The 20,009-nt window shown below is 48.3% G+C and overlaps 1 protein-coding gene across 9 annotated transcripts in view; it reads right to left on the bottom strand.

Annotated features, from left to right (window-relative positions):
- The window catches only part of NTRK3 (neurotrophic receptor tyrosine kinase 3), a 342,122-nt gene that overhangs the window by 82,572 nt on the left and 239,541 nt on the right, over positions 1-20,009 (bottom strand). Inside the window, exons 13-14 of one of the 9 annotated variants that reach the window (XM_032469119.1) lie at positions 16,312-16,446; positions 12,735-14,832 (exon numbers count right to left, since the gene is read on the bottom strand). The exons of 7 other annotated variants lie outside the window; for them this stretch is intronic. In XM_032469119.1, coding sequence (XP_032325010.1) covers positions 14,714-14,832; positions 16,312-16,446 — 254 coding nt within the window. In that variant the 3' untranslated portion in view covers positions 12,735-14,713. Of the gene's footprint in view, positions 1-12,734; positions 14,833-16,311; positions 16,447-20,009 lie in introns of those variants that run through there. One more of the 9 variants, XM_032469120.1, reaches the window with a different exon arrangement.

Here is a 20,009-nt window from a genome sequence, read left to right as displayed (position 1 = left end):
TGCTGTTTCCTTGAATCCACTCCAGCTGGTTGATTTCCCTCCAGTTTGGGTCCCTCTTCTGCCTGGAGCCCAGATCAGTGGGTTGGCTGGAAATGTCTCACTCTGAATTGTCCGTGGCCTTTCTTACAGCCAGCTTCAATCTCTACTGTCATGTCTCTCTCAATACGTTTCCAGGGGGCCATCTGCTTAAAGGCCAGGGCAGGAGGTCAGGGTACATGGGAACTGCCTCCCAACCCTCACCCTGACCTTGAGAAAGTCAAGCTGCCACGCTTGGTTAGCCATCTGTACGACATATAAGATTAGAGGCTTCACTCAGAATCCCATTAACATTTCTGGACTGTGCAGCTCAGAATCCCCAGCCCTAAAGTGTGGCCAGGCTCTGGTTAGAAGAGCCCTTTGGAGAACAACATTATGGGAATGTTGGTGGCACTTTGAAGTCGCCTGGGAAAAGGTAATAACCCCTACACCTACTGACTTTGTATCCTGGGCTCTGAAGACATCATGTTCCAGAAGGAGGTGGCTTTCTCTAAGTGAGCTCTCTATTGCAAGAGGACAGCTGTCTACAAGGAGAATCCACTGGCTCCCTGCTTGGGGAATCCCTAAGTACCCAGGTGTGTCTGCAATGGGCCACAAGGCAGGGAGGCAGGAACACGCAGCCCCTCTCCTGGGGGCCCCCACTCAGTGGTCCCCCTCATTCAGCTTAGCGACCAGAAATGTGGAAATGCCTGCTGCGTCATTCATAAGAATAGAAAAATAAGACAAAATAGTCCAAGTTTCCAAATATAGGAGATTAGTGAAATAAGTATGGTATATCCACACAGCAGAACATCATCCAGCCTTAAAATCACGTTGCCACCTTGTGTTTATTGAGGCTTTGGAGAACCTTTCTCATAGTTATTTCTAAGGGTACACACTGCTATAACCACGTATGGGTTAAATGTCCACATAGATACCCCAAGTAGCCTGTGGGGGTTATTTGGCCCTGTATTAATATTGTATTTATGTTCAATCATTTTTATCTAGGATTAGTATATTTCTGTTCAATCCATTGAAGTTATTTATGAGAGAAAAATATTATAAAGAAATTAAATGAATTTGGGTTCACAATGTGATGGAATAGTATCTATCTCTAAAAATAGTGAGGAATTTCTCTCAGAGCTCCAAGAATCTGGCAGGGAGAATGCTAAAAAGTACAGAATAATATGTATAATATTGTTTTATATGTGCAAAATGGAGGAAAAACAATAGCAGATATTAATATTTATTTATATATAATTTCTTTTGATATAATTCACAAAGACACACAGTAACAGTGGTTGCCTGTGTGGTGACAGTGGTGGTGGACTGAAGAATCTGCAGATGAGGGACAGGTGTGGGGAGAATTCATGTATATATATATATATATACACACATGAAGTGTTGTTCACCTCAAGGTTCATACATAAAATATTTTACATCAATATATTACATATATTTATTATAATTTATATGATATATCATATATAACATAATATATAATATATCATATATTATAATATAATATATAATGCTACATATTAGTAAACTATATTTTACATATATATTTATATATACATATATAAAGTTTATTAGGGTATTATTTACCTACCATAAAATTCATCCATTTTAATGTACAACTCAATGATTTATAGTAAATCTACCAATGGCACAACCATCCCCATAATCCAATCTTAGACCATTTTCATCACCCTCAGTAAGATCCCTTGGGTCCATTTACGGGTAATCCCCATTCCCACCCCCAGCCCTAGGCAACCACTAATCTACTTTTTGGTCTGTGTAGATTTGCCTCTTCTGGACACTTCATACAAAGGGCATCACATAAAACGGAATCTTCTGTGTCCCACTTCTCTCCCTTAGCATATTGTCTTTGACGTTTATCCATGTTGTGGTCCCAGTCCTCCATTCCTTTCTACTGTTGAGCAGTATTCTGTTGTTGGTGTATACCATACTTTCTTTATCCATTCATCAGTTAATACACTTCTGAGTTGTTGCTACTTTTTGGCTATTTTGAAAAATGCTGCTTTGTACATCCAAGTACGAGTTGTGTGTGTGTAGTTTTTGAACCACGTGACTAGATTATCTACACAAAAATCTTTAACATTGCCAAAGATTAGTTAAACAGCACATGCAAGCCACCTCATAAAAGAGAAAGAAGGGAAGCAATGGATATGTGTGTGCATGTGCACAGAGAATGATTTCATTCTGTTAAATAATTAAATAAGAACATAAAAAAGATTAGAAAGGCAGAAAGCTAAAATGTTAACAGTGTTGTCTCTGGGTGATGGGATGGTGGATAATTTATGTGTTTGTGTGCTTTTCTGTATTTCAACAAATTGTCTACTGTGAATATAAATTACTTTTGTAATCAGGAAAAAAAAACCCTATAATGTTAGAAGAAAAAAAAAATCCTTCCCATCCAACTTCTCCAAGGTCTTTACCTCTCTGTTGCAGAAAGATATCCTCCCAATAGTCCACAAATAGAGGAGGAGAGAGTACAGCCCATCTCTCTCTCTCTCTGTTTAATGCTGGTCACAGCATCCAGAAAACTGCAGATCCCCAATAAATAACAATCAATTTTGGAGACCTCGAGATCAGTCTCCATGGCAACCTGACAAGGGCATGACACTATATGAGCACTGCCCCAGCATGGAGATGGTCCAGCAGGAAGAATGCCGGCCTTGAACGGTGCAAGGTTACCAAAGGACCACATAGTATTTAGCTATGTGGCAATGGGATCAGGCTTCCTCGGGCTCAAAGAGGCAGGCATGCTCTAAATGATGGAACATTGGAAGTCTGAACTGATCATCCTGAACCACCATTGCTATTTATTCAGCTGCAAACAGATGTCATGATTCAGTACTTTCCAGAACCACATTTAAGAACTAAATGTCCTTCCTCTATGCTTACCTCATGCGCAGTTTCATCATATTGCTTCATAATTACTCACTTGTCTGCACCAGATCTGTCCCATACATTTGCAAGACCCAGGACAAGAGAGTCATTAGAAGCCCGCATCTCACAGGTCCAAAAATGTGGAAGTCATACGTCAAGCTAACACCCTGTAGAGCAGATACATCCTATCTTCCTACTCTGTTAAATACATTTTCATAATGACCTGAAATACTTGCTTCTACCAGGTACGAATTTAGATGTCTCAGGTTCCTTGGAGTTATGAGTTGTGACATGTCATGACAGAGAGCTGGCCCCCCAGCCTACTTCCCTTTACCATCACACAGCAAAAGAGGTCTGGGAACACGCAGCCTGAGCCCCCTCTGCCCCCAGACAGCAGCCCCTTGGCCAAGTCTTGGGGTTAGCAGTGCACACACCTGCAGTGCTGCCCACCCGTAGGAGAAAAGTCCAACAGAGAGGGCTGCAAGTGTCCTGGAAGTGGGTAAGAAATTCTGGTTTAGGCCACTGAAATTTTATCTAGAAGGGGCATGGAACAGAGGCTCTGGGTGGCCACTTCCTGTGGCCCTTGGACTCTTAGCAGCTGAAGGAGGGCCCTGAAAAGAATGAGAATCCTCTTGCCCAAGATTATGGGTTACCAATGTGAATTCCCACTGGATCGGATTTCTTGAGCTTGGCACTACTGACATTTTGGACCAGATATAGATGGATAAAACCCACATACACAAAAACTCTTTGACGTCCTCATAGTTTTTAAAAATGTAAAGGGGTCCCAAGACCAGAAAGTTTGAGAGCCACTGTCCTAGAGCAACAACGCTGCCCACACTTCTACAACATTGAAAGTAGGGAGTATAGAAAAAAAATATATGGAAGGCCTTCCTGAGAGGTAGAATAAATAACCGAATGTAAAAATAAGTACATTTTCAGAATTTTATAACAGGAGTGTCACTGTGACATTTTAACTGCAAAATGTTCTCTAGGTTCTTCACAGTGGAAAAAAACAAGTCTAGGGGGAAAAAAAGCAAAAATAGTAAGATTTTCAATAAAAGCTATACATCTTAGGTACAATATGGCTTGTTTGGAAGTTTCCTGATGATCTGATTTGCACTTGGACTAGCCTCACCTCAGACACCCCCAACCTGTCCAAAAATTGACTCCACTTGTTGGCATGCCCAAGAGTGCCAAGGGCGTGCAAAAACAATTAAAGGGAAAGTGACAGAGAGCGTGTTTGTATTATTTGTGGAAGGGGGAGGGAAAGTGTCTAAAACGTGTAATTTAAAATTTAACTGCAATTTTGAGATGAACAGTGGCTTTCAGTAATCCCTGCCATAGAATCAGGACGTATTATCAACCAGAAGCATTTTTGTTAATATCTGAACAGCATCCCTGAGCAAAATAAACAGCTGAAAGACTCCATTCCCTCTAGCTTTAACACCAGTTCTTCAACAACTGCTGATTTTCCCTTTTTAAATGTCTCCACTTCCTGTCCCCCCACCAACACATAACAGAGATGTTATTTTCTTGCTCCGCCACCCCCACCCAAGTGCCGAGGTGTTCTGAACACATGACATCATTCACATGCCCAGTGTGCCCTGCAGGGGCATATGACAGTGTCCTCCTATTTTTAAATGAAACAACTGAGAGCTACCTTCCCAGAGCAACATGGCCAGCTGGTGGCCAGGACGAAACCAAGATGCTTCCCACTCATACTGGAGCAGGGGACCCCTGAATCCTTGTTGGAAGAGGCACAAGCTAGAACCTGACGGGGGTGGAAAGAGATGATAAAGGACTTGCTGGAGATCCTTTAGAAGAAAGCGATAACTCTAGTTTTTCACAACAATCATTTCTAGAAATTGCCTCCCCTAAACCACCATAATCAAAGAACATGAATTACCTCAATTAAAAGAACAGTAATAATAATAATAATAATGGATAACTCAAGGAGAGGTCAATAGCATGTCACTAACAAGAAAAGTCTTACCGGTTCAAGGCTGGGACAGCTAAATAATGAAACGTGAACCACTGACCATTTCTCTACAGCCAGCTTCCATCTCCTGTGCTATAAATAATTCAGAGTTTTCTTTTTTCTTAAATATCACAAAACCAAGTTGGAATCTTTATGTGAAGGATTCTGTCGTGTCCCTCTCTCCCGCCTCCTCCCCCTCCCTAGCCAGCCCAGGCAACTCCCAGGAGAACGACCCCTCAAGCTTTAACATTTATTCTTTGACATTTCAGACTACTTGCTAGGCAGAGCTGCCTTCTTGAGATCAAAGTTAGAAAATCTCGCCAAGAACTCCCGCTTGGCCCTGTCCAACTGTGACAGAGAGGGTCTATGAACCTCCAAGCATCTGCTTCCTTCCTCATCCAGAGAAATCCACCAACCCTCACCCGGAAGGGCAGCCTTGATCTCACGCATACCACCCTCCACAGAACCCCAGGAGGGAGCGGAGGTCACTCTTCCCATGTGACCCACCAAGACACACAGCAGAGAGAGACAGATCTGAGAACCAAAAGATGTCCCCCATGAGGAGACAGTAGTGACTCACGGGGACGGGGCATCTGGGACATCTGTCTGGGCAGGATCTTTTATCTGTGGAACACCAAGCTCAGAGACAAATACGGAGCAAGGAAAGGCAACTTACCGAAGTCACGCTGCTAGTGGCAGTGCTGGGACTGACTCCAGGTCTTCATTTCTATGTGCTACCACGAGGTGATGTCACCTCCACCAGCCTGGGAGGGTGACCAGGTTTAGGGCTGAAGTCTTACGCGCTTATGTGAAACAACTTACCATTCATTGTCTTCTGAGCTATCACAGTGAAGATTTCTCATGCTTCACAAAAGTACCTACCTACCCACCAGCTCCCAGAATCATTTCTGCCTCCAGATAAATCAGAGAGCAGAAGTGGGGGACCAAGCCTACAGCTGGGCAAAGGTATTGGGGTGTGGTTGTTTTTCTTGATGTAAGAGGTCAGTGGTTGATGAACACATCCTGACTCGTTCTTCTTTAAAAAGCTCCTGACCACACCACAGCCCAGTGTTACCTAGAGTGCATGTGTAAGTCTACTGACAGGTGTTTAGTGAAGAGTGTTTTATGTTTGATTAGATTCAGAAAGTGGTAGGATAAAGTTTACATAAAACAGGACTTCTCAGAGCCTTTAATATCCTACCATGCATGGTGAATCTACAAGAAGTTGGTTATACCTTATAGCATTCTCCAAAGTGATCCAGTGGGCTCTTAGCATCTCATGAGACCAAAGGGAAGCATTTCTGCAGCCAATGAAAAGAGGAGTAACTTGATCCTTACAACATCATTTATCTAATAATGAGCTGGGCTTTCAAATTAAGAGAGAACTCTATTGCAGAAACTGAAGCTTTCCACAGAAAACTGATCCATCTGTGTAGGCCAATAGTTGGTCAAGTGGTTGACCCATTAAAATTACTAAAATAGCCAAAGATACCATCCTGAAGATGCACCATGGTGTCATTCTGGTCTTTTTAATGACCATATGGGCCATTGGGTATCAGAGGTAATGTACAGCAATTGCCTGTTATGATACCAAGAAACGTCAAACTGACAGCCATAAAGATTGAACAATTCCATGAGTCATTCAAACATGGACTCGGAATTTAAATTCTCCCAGGAAGGACATCTTCAGAATATATTCTATATTCGTGGTACCTCCTCTATTGTCTCCCCCACCAGACTCTAGTTCTCATTGGTGGACTATGCACCTGGCTCCCTCTGAAGCAAAAGGCTTTGGTCCAGAACTGTGACCCTCGATGGGAGCAACCAGAGAGAGTCACAGACCCCGGCTGTGCCCTCTCAGCCAGGTTGAGTTTTCAGAGACCTAACGCTCACAACAAAAATTGCTTTGAGATTTCCTCTCCAGTTCCCTGCCCGGTGAGTCTTCTCTCAGAATTAACAGCAGGGATGCTGACACATGGGTGAATGCATAATACATAGGCTGGACTTAGCATCCAGCTGGCAGTTCTGGAATTTTCCTTCTGCCTGAGATTGCTTGTAGGAGGGCCCTGGGGGAAGCACTTATTCTGCTTGGCCCGTGGGACATAGACTTTAGGAGCTGTCCTTTTTGACTTTGACAGCAGGAGGGTGGATCTTGGAGACGCCTTGTCTGGGCTGGAACTGAAAGCCTTTGTGGGCCCGGGGGTCTCCTGTGTTACGGGATCTAAACCCTTTCAGCTTCAAACTCAAGTCGTGTGCTCCCGACACCCTCAAGAACCTGGCTGTGTGCCGTAAATGTTTCCCTGGGACCCCTGCCCTCAGTTCCCACCTTCTCACTTTCTAAGAAGCCCATCTGGGAGTCAGGATCACATGACCTTTGGCCAGAGGCTGTTTCAAGCCTCGCCACGTCAAGGACCTCACGCTGCAATTTGAAAACTATATTCCGAGGACCAAACAGACAGAAGCTGGTGCGAGCTTCAGAGTAAGACAGTGGGTGGCATTCCAGAGCTCTGTCAAAGAAGCATCCCTGGGCCATATTCAAAGGCAGCGAAGTCACTTTACAGGGGTTACGTCCTTGCCCTTCTCACTGCTGAATGAGCGCAGGGCTGAGAGAGGGGAGCTGTGTCTTTTTTAAGGGAAATAGGCCAGTTGCTCTGGTGAGGTCTGCAAAGGCAGAGCCAGGCTTCATTTTGCTGCTGTGGTTACAAGACACGGCGGCAGAAACCCAGGGGAAATGAGAGCGACGTAGATAAGCTGGTGTCACTGTTGGCCACCAAGGCCTCTGGCGTTACTTACCCAAGTCAGGCTTGGTGGGGTTCTCTGAAGTGATGCTGGTCCTCAAACTTGGATGAAGCCACAAGTCAGGGACACAGCCCTGGAACTCATACCTTTGAGCAGCCTCACCCCAAGGTCTTCAGACCCTCTCCATGGCTGAGTGGGCTGTTCTGATCCACCTGCCATGTTCTCAGACAGCCCTTGACATGGCTCTTAGGCGGGGGTGAAGGGAGAATTGCTCTTTGCCTCCTAGAAAAGCCAAGCTCCATTCTTCCTGCCTTATCACACACCGCCCTGCTTTCACTCTCAGCCAAATAAAACTCAGGTTCATCGACATCAGAAAGGCCTTCAGTGACTCCTGTTTGCAGAGGATCCTGGGAAGACACTGTGACCCTGAGAAGCCCAGGGGAGCCTCTGGTCTGAGTAGGAAGCTCATGCATTTCTCATTTTCCAGACTTGAAAGTCTCACCAAAACCCTCAGTCAGGATGTCTCTACAGCTCTGGCTATTTTCTGGGAATTTGGGCATACTGTCTTTCCCTCTGATCTAACCAGTTCCAAATTACTTCCCATATTGGACCCACACAGACCTGGTCTTGCCTTAGGCTGGAGGCCTTTGACATGGAATCTGAGCCATCAGCATCCTCTGGGTTCCTCTGGGATCTGTGCTTCTCGGAGATCCTCCTGCCTTTCTTATTTCTCTCTCTCTCTCTCTCTCTCTCTCTCTCTCTCTCTCTCTCTCTCTCTCTCTCTCTCACTCTTTCTCTCTCACTGTCATGGGAGCTGAGCATGCTCCAATCAAAGGCTAGCCCCAATATCTTCCTCACTCTCCCCAGTTCTCATCATGTCCCGCCCCCAAACACACAGACCATCTGAGCAGTGCATCCACCTTCCCCTGGGGGTCAAAGTGGGTGGGGAAGGGGAATCTAGTACTCTCAGGAACCCACCCAGGAGGGGAAAGTGTCCTGATGGAAAGAGACAAAAAGGCAGAGAGGTCCTAGACCTCATCATCCTTGCAGAACTCTCCCCTCTGAGCCCGCAGAGCTTTACGGGGAAACTGCGGTCACTTAATGGAAGTTTACCCACCAAGCAGGAGGATTTGGGAACAAAAACCTACCCACATGGGCCTCAGAATCTTGATGGAATTTTCAAATCACTGGAAAAAGCAGACAAGACAGCTTCTCTCTTGCCAACATGAGATCTTCAACTGGCTTGGGGTTCAAGTAGGGTGGAAGGAGTCTTATGAGCTCTGGGAATATATTATCAGATCTAGGCTGAGGTTTTCTTGGGAGGTGGGAAGTGCAGGGGGCTGGTAACGGGATTTCTAAAGACAAATGCAGAACTAGCGCTATCCAAGGAGACTGGAGGCTGCGGGCAGCTTCGCCCACGGCACCAGCAATAGGATGGGAACGCAGTGGGTGTGGCAGAGCTAGGAGAGCAAGGGAGTGGAGCTTCAAGCCTCCCGGATGATCTGGCTGCGAACCAGGTTCCCCTGAAGCCCCCACCCTCCTCGCTGCCCCAGTGCCCCCTCCACTGTCACGCTGAAGAGTTTTCCCTCTGTCCTTCCCAGTGGAGCCTCGTAGCAGCCAGCATCCCTCCTCCCTCACTGCCACCATCCTCTTGCTCTCTTTTTCCGAGTCACTCCGGTGGCCGCCTGTGAGTCTCACCGGAGCTCACAGTTGGTAAACACTGAAGGAACAAAGGCCCTCCGCCTCATCCACGTCTGGCGCAGTACAGGAAGCTACACCATGATGAAGTCACCCGGCACTGATCTGCTGGCTCCTGCGCTGTCTCTGCGGCATCCAACCCTCCCTTGAGTCTCGCTCCGGTATCTGGGATGCACGAGCCTCTGCTCATGCCTGGGCTTGACCTGCAGGAACTGGGCTAAGCCAAGGGAAGTGTCACAGCCCAGCACACTGCTGAGGTCACGCCTGTCTGTGGCTGGGAGGAGGAGGTGAGGATATGGGGGCTGGGAGCTTGGCTACAGAAAGGAATTCCCCAATAAGAAGGAAGAGACAGGGCAGCCCGGGGCCCAGCTCCTTGGCTTCCAAATTGAGCATGCCTGGCATCTGTTTTTTCTCTGCGTGAGAAGCACTTGGCCGAGCTTCCACATGCCAGGAGGTCTTTGAGGTTGGGTGAAGAAAGTTCAAAGAGGGGTGCGGAAGTCAGGCAAGGCTCTTCCTTCTGCTGCCTTCCTGTCTGAAGCTGCTCATGCTTGCCCGGACCTGGGCAGCCTCACCTACCAGCCTGAGGATCAGGTGTGTCTCGTCCAACAAGTCCTCCTCAACATCAAAGATGCCACCCATGTCTGCTTGGGAGTCTCACCCACTGAGAACCAGGTGATCTGTCTTAGATCTAGGAACAACCATACCTTCAGGCAACCAGGGCCATTAAATGCTAGAGGGGGTGAAGAAAGACACTGCAGATGTTCTTTTCTGGGCGGTCTTTAAAAATCACCCTATTTGGAAGGTTCCAGAAGGAAGTTAAGGATGGCATCTAGCCCCAAAGAACACTGAAAGATTTTGTCTAGGAAGCCAAAGGAAGGCTATGATTGTGGAGCCCCCAGGACTGCATGGAGCAGAAGACGGGCTGACCTGTGGGGCAGCAGAGTAGCCAAGAGCCCTGGGAGGTCAAGGAGACCCCATGTCGGTCCTGATTCTGCCGGCCACAGCTGGGAAAATCCTGCCTAGTTATTGTTGACTCTTTCTGAGCCTCCGCTTCCTCCAGGATAAAACGTGCTTGCCTCTGAATAGGTGCTTCACAAGTTTGGCTTAGTGATCATTAGTAATGCTCCACTGGTGAGCCCTTCTTTGGAGCTTGGTAACCATTTCCAGGGTCCAGCCACACAACCCTTAGGGAAGGACTCAAGTCTTCTCCAGAGCGTGTATCTGAAAGGCCCCACACCTGAATTTACCACCGTCCTGCCCCATCTTAAGGGTACAGTGAGTTCCGCATCCCCTGAGTTTCAGGGAATAAGATTCAGAGCCAGTGTCCCTTGATCACTCCCTCCAGAATGAAAATCCAGCAGGCACATGGCAAACACACTGGGTTCATGGCTCAAACCTCTGCCACAAAACCCCCCAGAGCCAAGCTGTAAGCTCAAGTCCAAGAAAGCCTCTCTGAAATTCCATGGTGAGGTTTCAAACCCAGCAGATCAGGGAGATATAGAGCTTGTTGGTTCTCTGAGCCTCTCTGCACAAAGCTGGTCCAAGACAGCATTCTTGGTGGGCAGAGTTCAGCTCTCTGGGGCTACCCCGTGCCAGCTCTGACTGCCCCAGAGCCTCCAACGTCGGGGTAGACACCATGGGACTTCAGGACCCAGCAGGAAAGCCTGGGAAACAGAATCTTGGACACTAAACATTGCACTCCAGCCTCAGCCACATCTTCATGCCTGCCAGCAACTTTTTCATACTTCCCTGCCATCTGTCATGGTCTCTTCTGCTGCTTCAGACATTCTCAGTGCTCTTAGATGCTCCCACATGCAGCACAAGGCCTTGCCTTAATCTTTACAGGCAAAACAGAAGCCACCAGATAAGAACTCTCTCACGTCTTTGCCTGCCCCGCACCTCTAAACCCCCATCTCTCCCTCTTCCCTCCTGCTACAGCAGGAGAGCGCTCCCTTCACGTGGCTGAGGCTACCCCTTCCGCCCGAGGATGGGTGCTTTGCTTTCCCATCTCCTCAGGGGCTCTTTCTAGTCATCATCTTTCTCCCGTGCATTGGCAGGCTCTGTACATCTGAACAAAACAAAGCTTAAATGTCTCTTCTTACTGATAGTGAAATTCTCCCTTGAATCCATGCAGCCCACTGGTCCCAACCATTGGGGCATCCCTGTTCTAACCCTGGAACCGCTGAGGACAGGAGAATGCAGAGCTGGGGTAACTCCCTACCCAGGCCACTCTGCAGAAAAGGAGTTTCCATCTGGGGTGCAGTGGAGGTGGGGGAGCCTCCCACCAAACTAGACTTTAGTAAGAGATTCAGTTAAGTCACGGTAGGTGGAGAAAGCACCACTCTAGCCTGATCAGCTGCCTGTTGGACTTGCACCTTGGGCTCACCCACCTGACTGCACCTGCCTCGCCTTGACTTGTGAAGTAAGCGAGCGCCAGCAAAGCTTGCTGAGACCCAGCGAAGGATTCAAAGGCTCCCAGGAGCCCTTCCCCAGCCCCTGACCTCCTCTCTTGCTCCAAATCTCTTACATACAGAGTCCCTTCCTCCTAAAAGAAAGCTACTGTAAGTCACAAAAGGCATTTCAATCCTCGGAGCCGTGCCAGGGCTCAGGAACCAAGGACAGACAGAGACGCAGCTCATCTAAGCGTTTTAGCCTCAGGAGGACTCCAGGACTCTTTTGCCTTTGTTTCGCCGGCAGCCCGCATGAGACCTGCTATGAGAGTTTGGCTCACCTGAGTGTGTATGTGTGTGCGCGTCTGTGTGTGTGTGTGTGTGTGTGTGTGTGTGTGTGTGTGTGTGTTGGTGGGGGTGGCAGGGTAGTTCCGGACGATCAGCAGGTTGGCCTATAAGTCCAAAGCTCCATCTTCCTCTGGGCAAGGTCTCTTCCCCAAGATCCATAAGGGAGATACAAAACTACGCCAATGAAGGGGAAAGTCACACTGGCTTGCTGGCGCACCAAAGATAAAGAACCCCTCAGCCCACTCCCAGACCCCCTTCAACATCAGCCCTGAAGAAAGAATCTCCATAAACTTTGGCTGCTTGGACAACAGAACCAAAGTCTCAGTAGCCTCAGTTGTATATGGAGGAGTCAGATTTGAAGCTTGCTTCTGCCTCTTGTGCTCTGTGACCCTGAATGAACCATTCAACCTCTCTGTGCTTCTGATTCCTTCTCAATAAGATGAGAAAACACACTCTCTCAGTGAAAGCAATCAACGAAACAGACTGTAAACACCTTTGCAGATAGGACTTGGCTAAGAAACTTCTTTAAAACCTTAACAGTAAAATAGGGAGGAATGAAAAAAAAAACATGGGAAGCCTGAAATTTCTATATATCTTTAATATTCTTTGCAAAATTGCCAAATAAGAGGTCTGATCCAGTCATTTCATTAGAAAATAAAGTGTTTATTAAGAAACTATACACTGAACACTCCTATAAGTCTCTGTGGAAACACAACGCCCCATTGTCATAGCACAAGGTGAGGAAAATGGCAGATAAAAGATGCTGGGATGGATGGAGCCTGGGAGGCTGGAAATGAGGTAATGATTTACAATAATTAAAAAACATCATCCTCAAGCTTACTCCTTAAAGCCACACTCAGGAGGAGGCCCTGGTCCATAGGGTTGGCAGGACACGATGGGGAACAGCCTGACATGCCACGGCAGCGGGCAGGATGGTGGGGAGCTGGGAGGGGCTAGATAGATACACACCTCGAGGCCCCGCAGAGAACCTGAATCCCCGCGTGATACTCTGGACATTCAGGTGCCGGGAGGCCACCCCAGATACTGGGCAAGACCTTGGAAAGCACTGCATTTTACACCCCATGGAGGCATCTGCAGGGTCAGGCTAGAAACCTGACATGAAGAAATGCCATCCACAGGACTCAGGACGTCAAACCCTACATGGGAAGTTTAACCCCCAGTTAAATTAGCCAAAGGTAGAAAGTCTGTTACCTATCGCTGTGTGTCACTGCTCCAAAACCACCACCAGTTTTGTCCTAAGGGCTCCCCATAGTTGGCCCCCCCTTCCTCCATGCTCCACCCTCCAGGGGGCAGCCTGTGCTGACGCCCCACAGCGGAGGCACCAAGGGTTGGGGGAATTAGGCCAAGCCCAACGTCCACTCAGCAGCCAACGTGGCAGCAAAACTCTGGGAGAGGTTCAGGCCCTACAATGGTACCTTTCCTACTGAAGCAGGGGAAGGGCCTCCCTGCCCCTCTCCCCAGTGGATCACACTGAAAATGGTGGACACAAACCCCCCTCTTTGGAAGAGAGTGGCCATGGAGTAAGGCATGAGTCAAAGCAAGCAAAGTAAACACATATATTGACCAGAGAACAGATGGCACTTCCACTGGTGCCATGAGAGGGGCTGGAGGAGGCCAAGTTTTACTTCTCTTCCCCTTCAGTTCACCTTGGCCTTGAAATGGCGATTCCACTGGGTTCCGAAAGTTCTCGGAGTCAAGATACGTAAAAGTGGGGGAAGAGAGCCAATCCCAGGATTACAGGCCAGCAGGAAGGGCCTTGGTCCCTGATTTCCTTGGTCCCTTGTGGTCCTAGTAGGATGGCCAGTTCACGGGCAGGCCTCCTGCAGCCAAACGCGTCGGAACCGCAGGCCTAGAGGCCGAGGAGCAGCCCTGGAGCATCCGCCTCGCCAAGGGGTTTGCTAACATCACACTCACTGTGAGCCGCTCCAGAGAGAGGAGGAAGTAGGGGGGAAGTGTGTCCAAAAAAAGGGATGGTTTTCTCCACCAAAAAAACAAAATAATAGTATAGAAAACAACTGGTTTCCATTCTTTCCTCTGAGACCTAATCTGGTGCCAATACTTGGGCCTGGCTCCCCCTCCTCTCACCGCGCCGTCTCCACCTCTGCTTAGATGTTCTTCCCCACGGGAGGTTTCAGGGCGACGAGGTCACTAAGAGGACAGCCTGGCATCCTAGGGAGAGCCAGGGAGAGCCCCCTCGCTTCCGAGCAGGGGAAGCGAGGCCGGAGCACGGCTGGACTTCATCAGGCTTTCTCGTGGTGGCTGGGTTGTTTTTGTAAAGCAAGAGAATGGCTAGTATGTTTGAAAGATGCTTCCTGGTGTACAGGCTTTTAATTCTCTGTATTGGCTCTAAGGATGATGGCAGGAGCTGCCTTGGAGGCCGGAAAAAAGGAGCACAGTGATGACTGGAGGGGATGGGCAGCCCTGCCGGTGGCGGATGGGGGGAACACCCGTCTTGGTGGTGTCAAAGGGCGCGGGGGCACCGGTGGCTTATGTAGTTTCTACTTAGCATCCCCGGATCCAAACAGAACAACGCCTAGAGCTTTCAGCCTCTCAGAGGGCCCAGCCTACAAGGTGACATCAAAACAGGGAGGCTTAAAAAGAGTTTCTAAAAGCCATGACGTCCTTTGCTGAAATAAACATTGACATCCTCAACATAGATGCCATGGTTAAGAGGCTTGGAATGTCCGGGAAGGCTTATTGGATTCAACATAATTTCTCTGAAACCTATAAAAAACAAAAACAAAAAAACAGAAAAACAGAAAAAAGCAAAATAAAGTAAAAACCAAAACCCCCAAAGAAGACCAAAACTAGAAGGGGTAACAGAGAGGGAGCTTGGAAGGCAAGGGAGGAACTGGAGATCTGGAGACAGATATACTGGAAACAGTCAAATGAATTCTCAGCAAAAGGGAAGGGTCGGAGGAGGGGATTAACTTAAAACCGAGCATGGTCAGAGGACCTGGAAACACTCCACTTCTGCTGCGGCCTCCACTGAACCGAGGAAGGGGAAGTGAGCAAAACATCTGGGGGCTCGGCCTTGGACTGTCCTGGATGGGTGGGGGCGGCCTCATCTAAGGGGGGAGGTGGGAACGGGGGATAATCTTTAGGGTCACTGGGGGGCAAGGGGGTTGGGGGATGCTTTCCAGACCTTATATTCCGAAGGGACCCCTGAGGGCCATTTCCTGTCCTAGCAGGTGGGATGGTGCGGGCTGCCTTGGACCACACCAGGCTGGGGGCTCTGTCCTTCCAAGTCTACAAACTCTCATTCACTTTTTCCTCTCATTTCACCAAGCCAGTGAAATGCTGGCTGATCTCTCAGCCTTCCCATAATCCCAAGTCTTACAGGGGACAGAAGTACCCTGGAGGAGTGGCACTGGTGGCCACTAAGCCATGGACGGCCTCAAGCAAGGAGGACTTCCGTGATAGCTCAGCTGCTCTCTGGCCTACACTGCCGTGGCCTGAATTCGGATGTCCAGAAATGTGGGTGTTCCTGATCAAATCTCCAGCAGGAGGCTTTTCAGTCAACCTCGGATTATAATAATGTCTATAAAATAATGTCTGTCTCGAGCGTGTGCTTACTGACGTGCGTGTGTGTGCAGGTGAGATAGGAATAAGCCTGTCTTTTTAGGAAAGCTGTATGCAGGTCTGTGGAGGCAGCTGGACATTGGGGCTATGATGGGGAGAGATGGAGTTGCTACTGAGATGTCCCTCTTCTCATTCTCAGGACATATTATGATTGAAACAGAGTTGAATCATCTTGGATGCTGGGAGCGCTCCCTCTGAGGGGGCGGGGTCAGATTGGTGGAGACAGAGGAACACTTCCTCACCTATGACATCAGTTTCAATGTGAGATGTTTCTGGGGTAGCTTCACTGTGCTAACCTGGGACAAGGGGTCTCTTGGGTCTGAGGCTGAGGGAAGGCAGATCATTGGTCTGGGAAGCCTGCCTAGAAGATCCATGACATCCTTGTTTCTCTCCAGGCCGTGGTCCCTCTTTTGCTTCTTCTACATCCCTCACCTGTCCTCTTCTGGAAGATTCCTCTAACCTAAGGGATTTTAGTACCAGTCCCCCACTGGGCACCTAAGTCATCCCCCAGTCCTCTGGGACATATGGAGATGTCATGAGGTCTTAAGATCTTAAGAATCAAAATTGGTGAGGGGAAAGGGGTCTGAACTGCATACAAAGACGTCAAAGGAGGTAACTCACCATGTGACCTTGGGTAAGCCACTTCCCCACTCTGGACCTCAGGCTCCTCATATATAAAGTGAGTTGATGGGGCTAGATGATCTCTATTGTCCTTCAAGTTTAATATCCCATGATTGTCTATGTTTGAAAAGACCCCTGGCAGAAGAGGCAGACATGGGGGAATTAATGGTCAGTATGCAGCCCCAAGTGCAAAGACATGGGGAAGTCTTTTTCTTAAGTTCACAGTGCCAGAAACAGAAATCCAGGCATTCCCAGCCCCTGTACTCACACTGCTTTCCCCGCAGGGGCACGTGCTTTTATTTCAGATGTAAAATCCAGATGCACTGTCCTCCGAGTATCACACCGTGACACTGAAGAAATGCCCGAGGGGATCAGGGAAGAGGATTTGCCATCACCGTGAACTCCGTCCAGTCTTTCCCTTAACACGCTTACCTCCATCCCTCCTCTTGGGCCAGGGCACCCTGAACTGGTGCCCATCACTGTTTTTGTGGATGCCATTTCTGGGACTGGCAGGCTGAGTCTTATGACTGGAGTGATGATCCTGTAGGTCTCAAGACCCCATTTTTGGCCCCTTCTCTCCCATAAAAGAAATTCAGCTACTCTCCAAGAGGGAAACAACTTCACAAGGGGGAGTAAAGAGGAGAAGAGAGAGGGTGTTTGGCCCCTTAAAATCTTTCTTGCCTCAATTAGGACATAAACATTCGGAACAGTAAAAGCTCTTGGCTCCCTGGCAACCCGAGGACTCTAACTCCTATGAAAGAGGCATCATCAGAGCTTGAGAGTGAAATCTCCTTTGGAGGCCCTGCAGCATCGTGGGCCCTGGAAGGCTCCATGTCGGATCCATTAAAGGCAGGGGCCAAGCCCGCCTCAGCCTCTGCCAAGGTCCCTGAAGCTGCCTCCATGAACATGAGCCTTTTCCCATATGAGCTGGGATCTGAAGTTTGTTTTCTCTGGAACTCTTTCCCAGGTGGAGCTTGTCCAAGATTCTAAATGCTGAAGCCTGATAGCATAAGAGGCACCACTCCAAAATCCTCCATTCCTCCCCCTCCTACTCAGAACAGCCCCGGAGCAGGAAGGAAAAGGCATGTGCTGGGAGGAGGGCAAGGGAGACCAGGACCACCACGGACACTGACTGGGAAAGGGACAGATGGGTGGAGGGAAGGCCAAAGAGGGCCAGATACACCTCTAAAGAAAGCCTCGCCCACCAGGGGCCCTCGGACCCCCACGTCTAACCTCTCCCTCCATCTGTCGACAGCTTTCCCCAAAGTCATCCAGCACAAAGTTACTTGTGGGCCCGCAGTAATTCAGAACAGAGCCTGGTCTTCAGGGACTGTCTAGGTGTATGTTTCCTGAGAAGTGAGCCAGAGACTCTGGGATCATTTGGGGAAGTTGGGGGGGTGGGGAGAAGCTGCGAAGGAAGAGGCCAGGGGAGAAGGGGTGCTAAGCACCCACAGAACTGGATGAAAGGTTCTGGAACCAATCCCATCGGGCCGAAAGCAGGTTCAGCCTTCAAAGGCAAGTTCTTTAATACACACGGCAGCAAGAGAAGGGCTGGCTTCCTTGGCCGTGCAACACGAAAGATGGCCTAGACCTTCAAACCTCTGTTTTTCTGACAATCTGGTGGATGCTAATCATCTTGCCCGCTCTAGGGGTTCATCCCGGACCCCCCTCCCACTCTGGCCCTGGGAGACTAGAGCTATCAGCTTTCCAGCACCTGCCGGTGAGAACTTCCTTACAGCTTCCGCCTACACACCCTTCACCTGACTTTGGGTTCTCAAGGTCTCCCTTTCTGTCCCTGCTTTTCCCTTTTGTTATCCAACAAGGTGATTTTATTACCGAACTCCATAAAGTGGTTCAGGTTATGGCCTGGATAAAAGGCCCAGTACCAAACAGAGATCTATTGGATTATTTCCCAACATTTCCTCTTCAAATGTATTTGTTTGTCATCTTAAAGTTGCTGCATCACAGTAACTCTTAGCACTTACAGAGCACTGACTGTGAGCAAAGCAATTTTTGCTCAAGAGTAGATTGAAATACACAGAGTCCTGGAACTGAGGTCATGGATGGCTTAACCATAGGGAATCAGAGGCACCGAGCAATCGGGATCCTTGTCCAGAGAGAGAGAGCATAGGAGGAGTCCACATGATGCATGTCAGGGTGGGGAGCCTGCTCTGCCTCCCACCTCGGTCAGGGGACATTCTAGCTTCAATTTCCCCACTGTTCTCTGTGAGAAGATGTGAAATGCCTTGAAGCACACTGCAGGCAGGCACAAGCCAAAGAAGGGAGCCTTAAGCAATGCTTGGATACAACAATCCTACCATGCAAAAAAAGGCAGAGTCTGATATCACACATTGAACCAAGTTCTTCCTAACCTTAAAATCCTTATCATTAACTACTTTGCAATATAGCTTCTATTTGATGAAAATCAATATACAGGAAAAGGAGGCAGACGTGGAGGTCATGGCAGTCTTGATGGGGACATTCTCCAGGGGAGGCAGGGCTCTGCCTCTGGTTCCTTCTAAGGCTCGTCCAGAGGTCTAGAGTGTTCCTGCCTCACTGACAGCCACCCTAGCCAGGGAGATGAGCATCCCCCATGCCCTGACACTGCCCTCCCCCAGCACATGCCCAGTCTAACCCTTTCCCAGGCTCCTCATTTTCTGCACCGTTTAGCCTGCCACACCTATCACTCTCAACACACCTACCACTCTTACAATAACACTTGGCTTGTATTGGGACCTTCCAAGTAAGGAATCCCAAACTCTATCTGGACATTGACTTCTTCCTTTTGATGTTACTTCCAGGAGTTCAGCTTAGGAAGGATGAAAAGCAAACCTGATGAAAGAGAGATAACCATGGGTCTGGAGAGAAGAGGAGTTGCTCAAAACAGAGTCACACAGATGGCAAGAGTGTGGAGAACCTGAGACTCCTGCTGGGGGGCCAAGCATGGTGCCCAGAAGAACTCTCTCCCCAGCACCCTCCCTTTGGGCCACTATGTGAACAAGAAAGGACAACAAAAAGTATATTATGGTAAGAAAAACTGCCTCACAAGCATCGCTTGCTTCCTTTGCTACCTGTGTAGTACCCTCTCTAAGGTCATGTGAAGAAGGTCGTCAAAGAGTCCCAGTGGTCCCAGGAAATGGCTACAATTATGTTGTTCTGTACCTTTGTCTCCTGGTGTGGCTATTGCTTTTGTCAATCAAAGTTCTTTCTTTTCCTGCCATCAGATTCAATAAAAGTCTGGTGGCACTGTCCTTGGTGGTGAGACCCCAATGCCTAGACTTGCTGGCCACAAACTAGCTTGCTTAAAACCCTCAGATCATGTTCTCTGTTATTCTGAGGTTGCAAACCTCACCATATAGGCCATCTGTGGCTCTAGGGTATATCTTTTTTCAGAATCATTTTTAAAACTTTTGACTTAGTTGCCAACATCTAAAAGGTGGAAGATTTCACAGTTAAAAACCTCCCTATTTCTAGCTTCCTTTGAAAATCCAAGAGTTCTGTCAATGCCGGGCTAGCATTTCTGCACAAAGATTATCAGCTCCAGCAAAGTGGTGGCCACTGCACTGAGATAGGGTGTGTGTTCTCCAACTTGCCATAGACCCCACCACTCCCTATTATCCTCCACCCGGTCCCTTCACTCATTTACAACACCTGCATGGTTTGCCCTAGCATTTGAGTTTAAAGCTTTACAGTAAACA

Source organism: Camelus ferus, chromosome 27, assembly GCF_009834535.1.
Source record: "Camelus ferus isolate YT-003-E chromosome 27, BCGSAC_Cfer_1.0, whole genome shotgun sequence".
Taxonomy (NCBI): Eukaryota; Metazoa; Chordata; class Mammalia; order Artiodactyla; family Camelidae; genus Camelus; species Camelus ferus.
The sequence above is the reverse complement of the archived record's forward strand: the minus strand, read 5'-3'. Positions and strand labels throughout refer to the sequence as shown.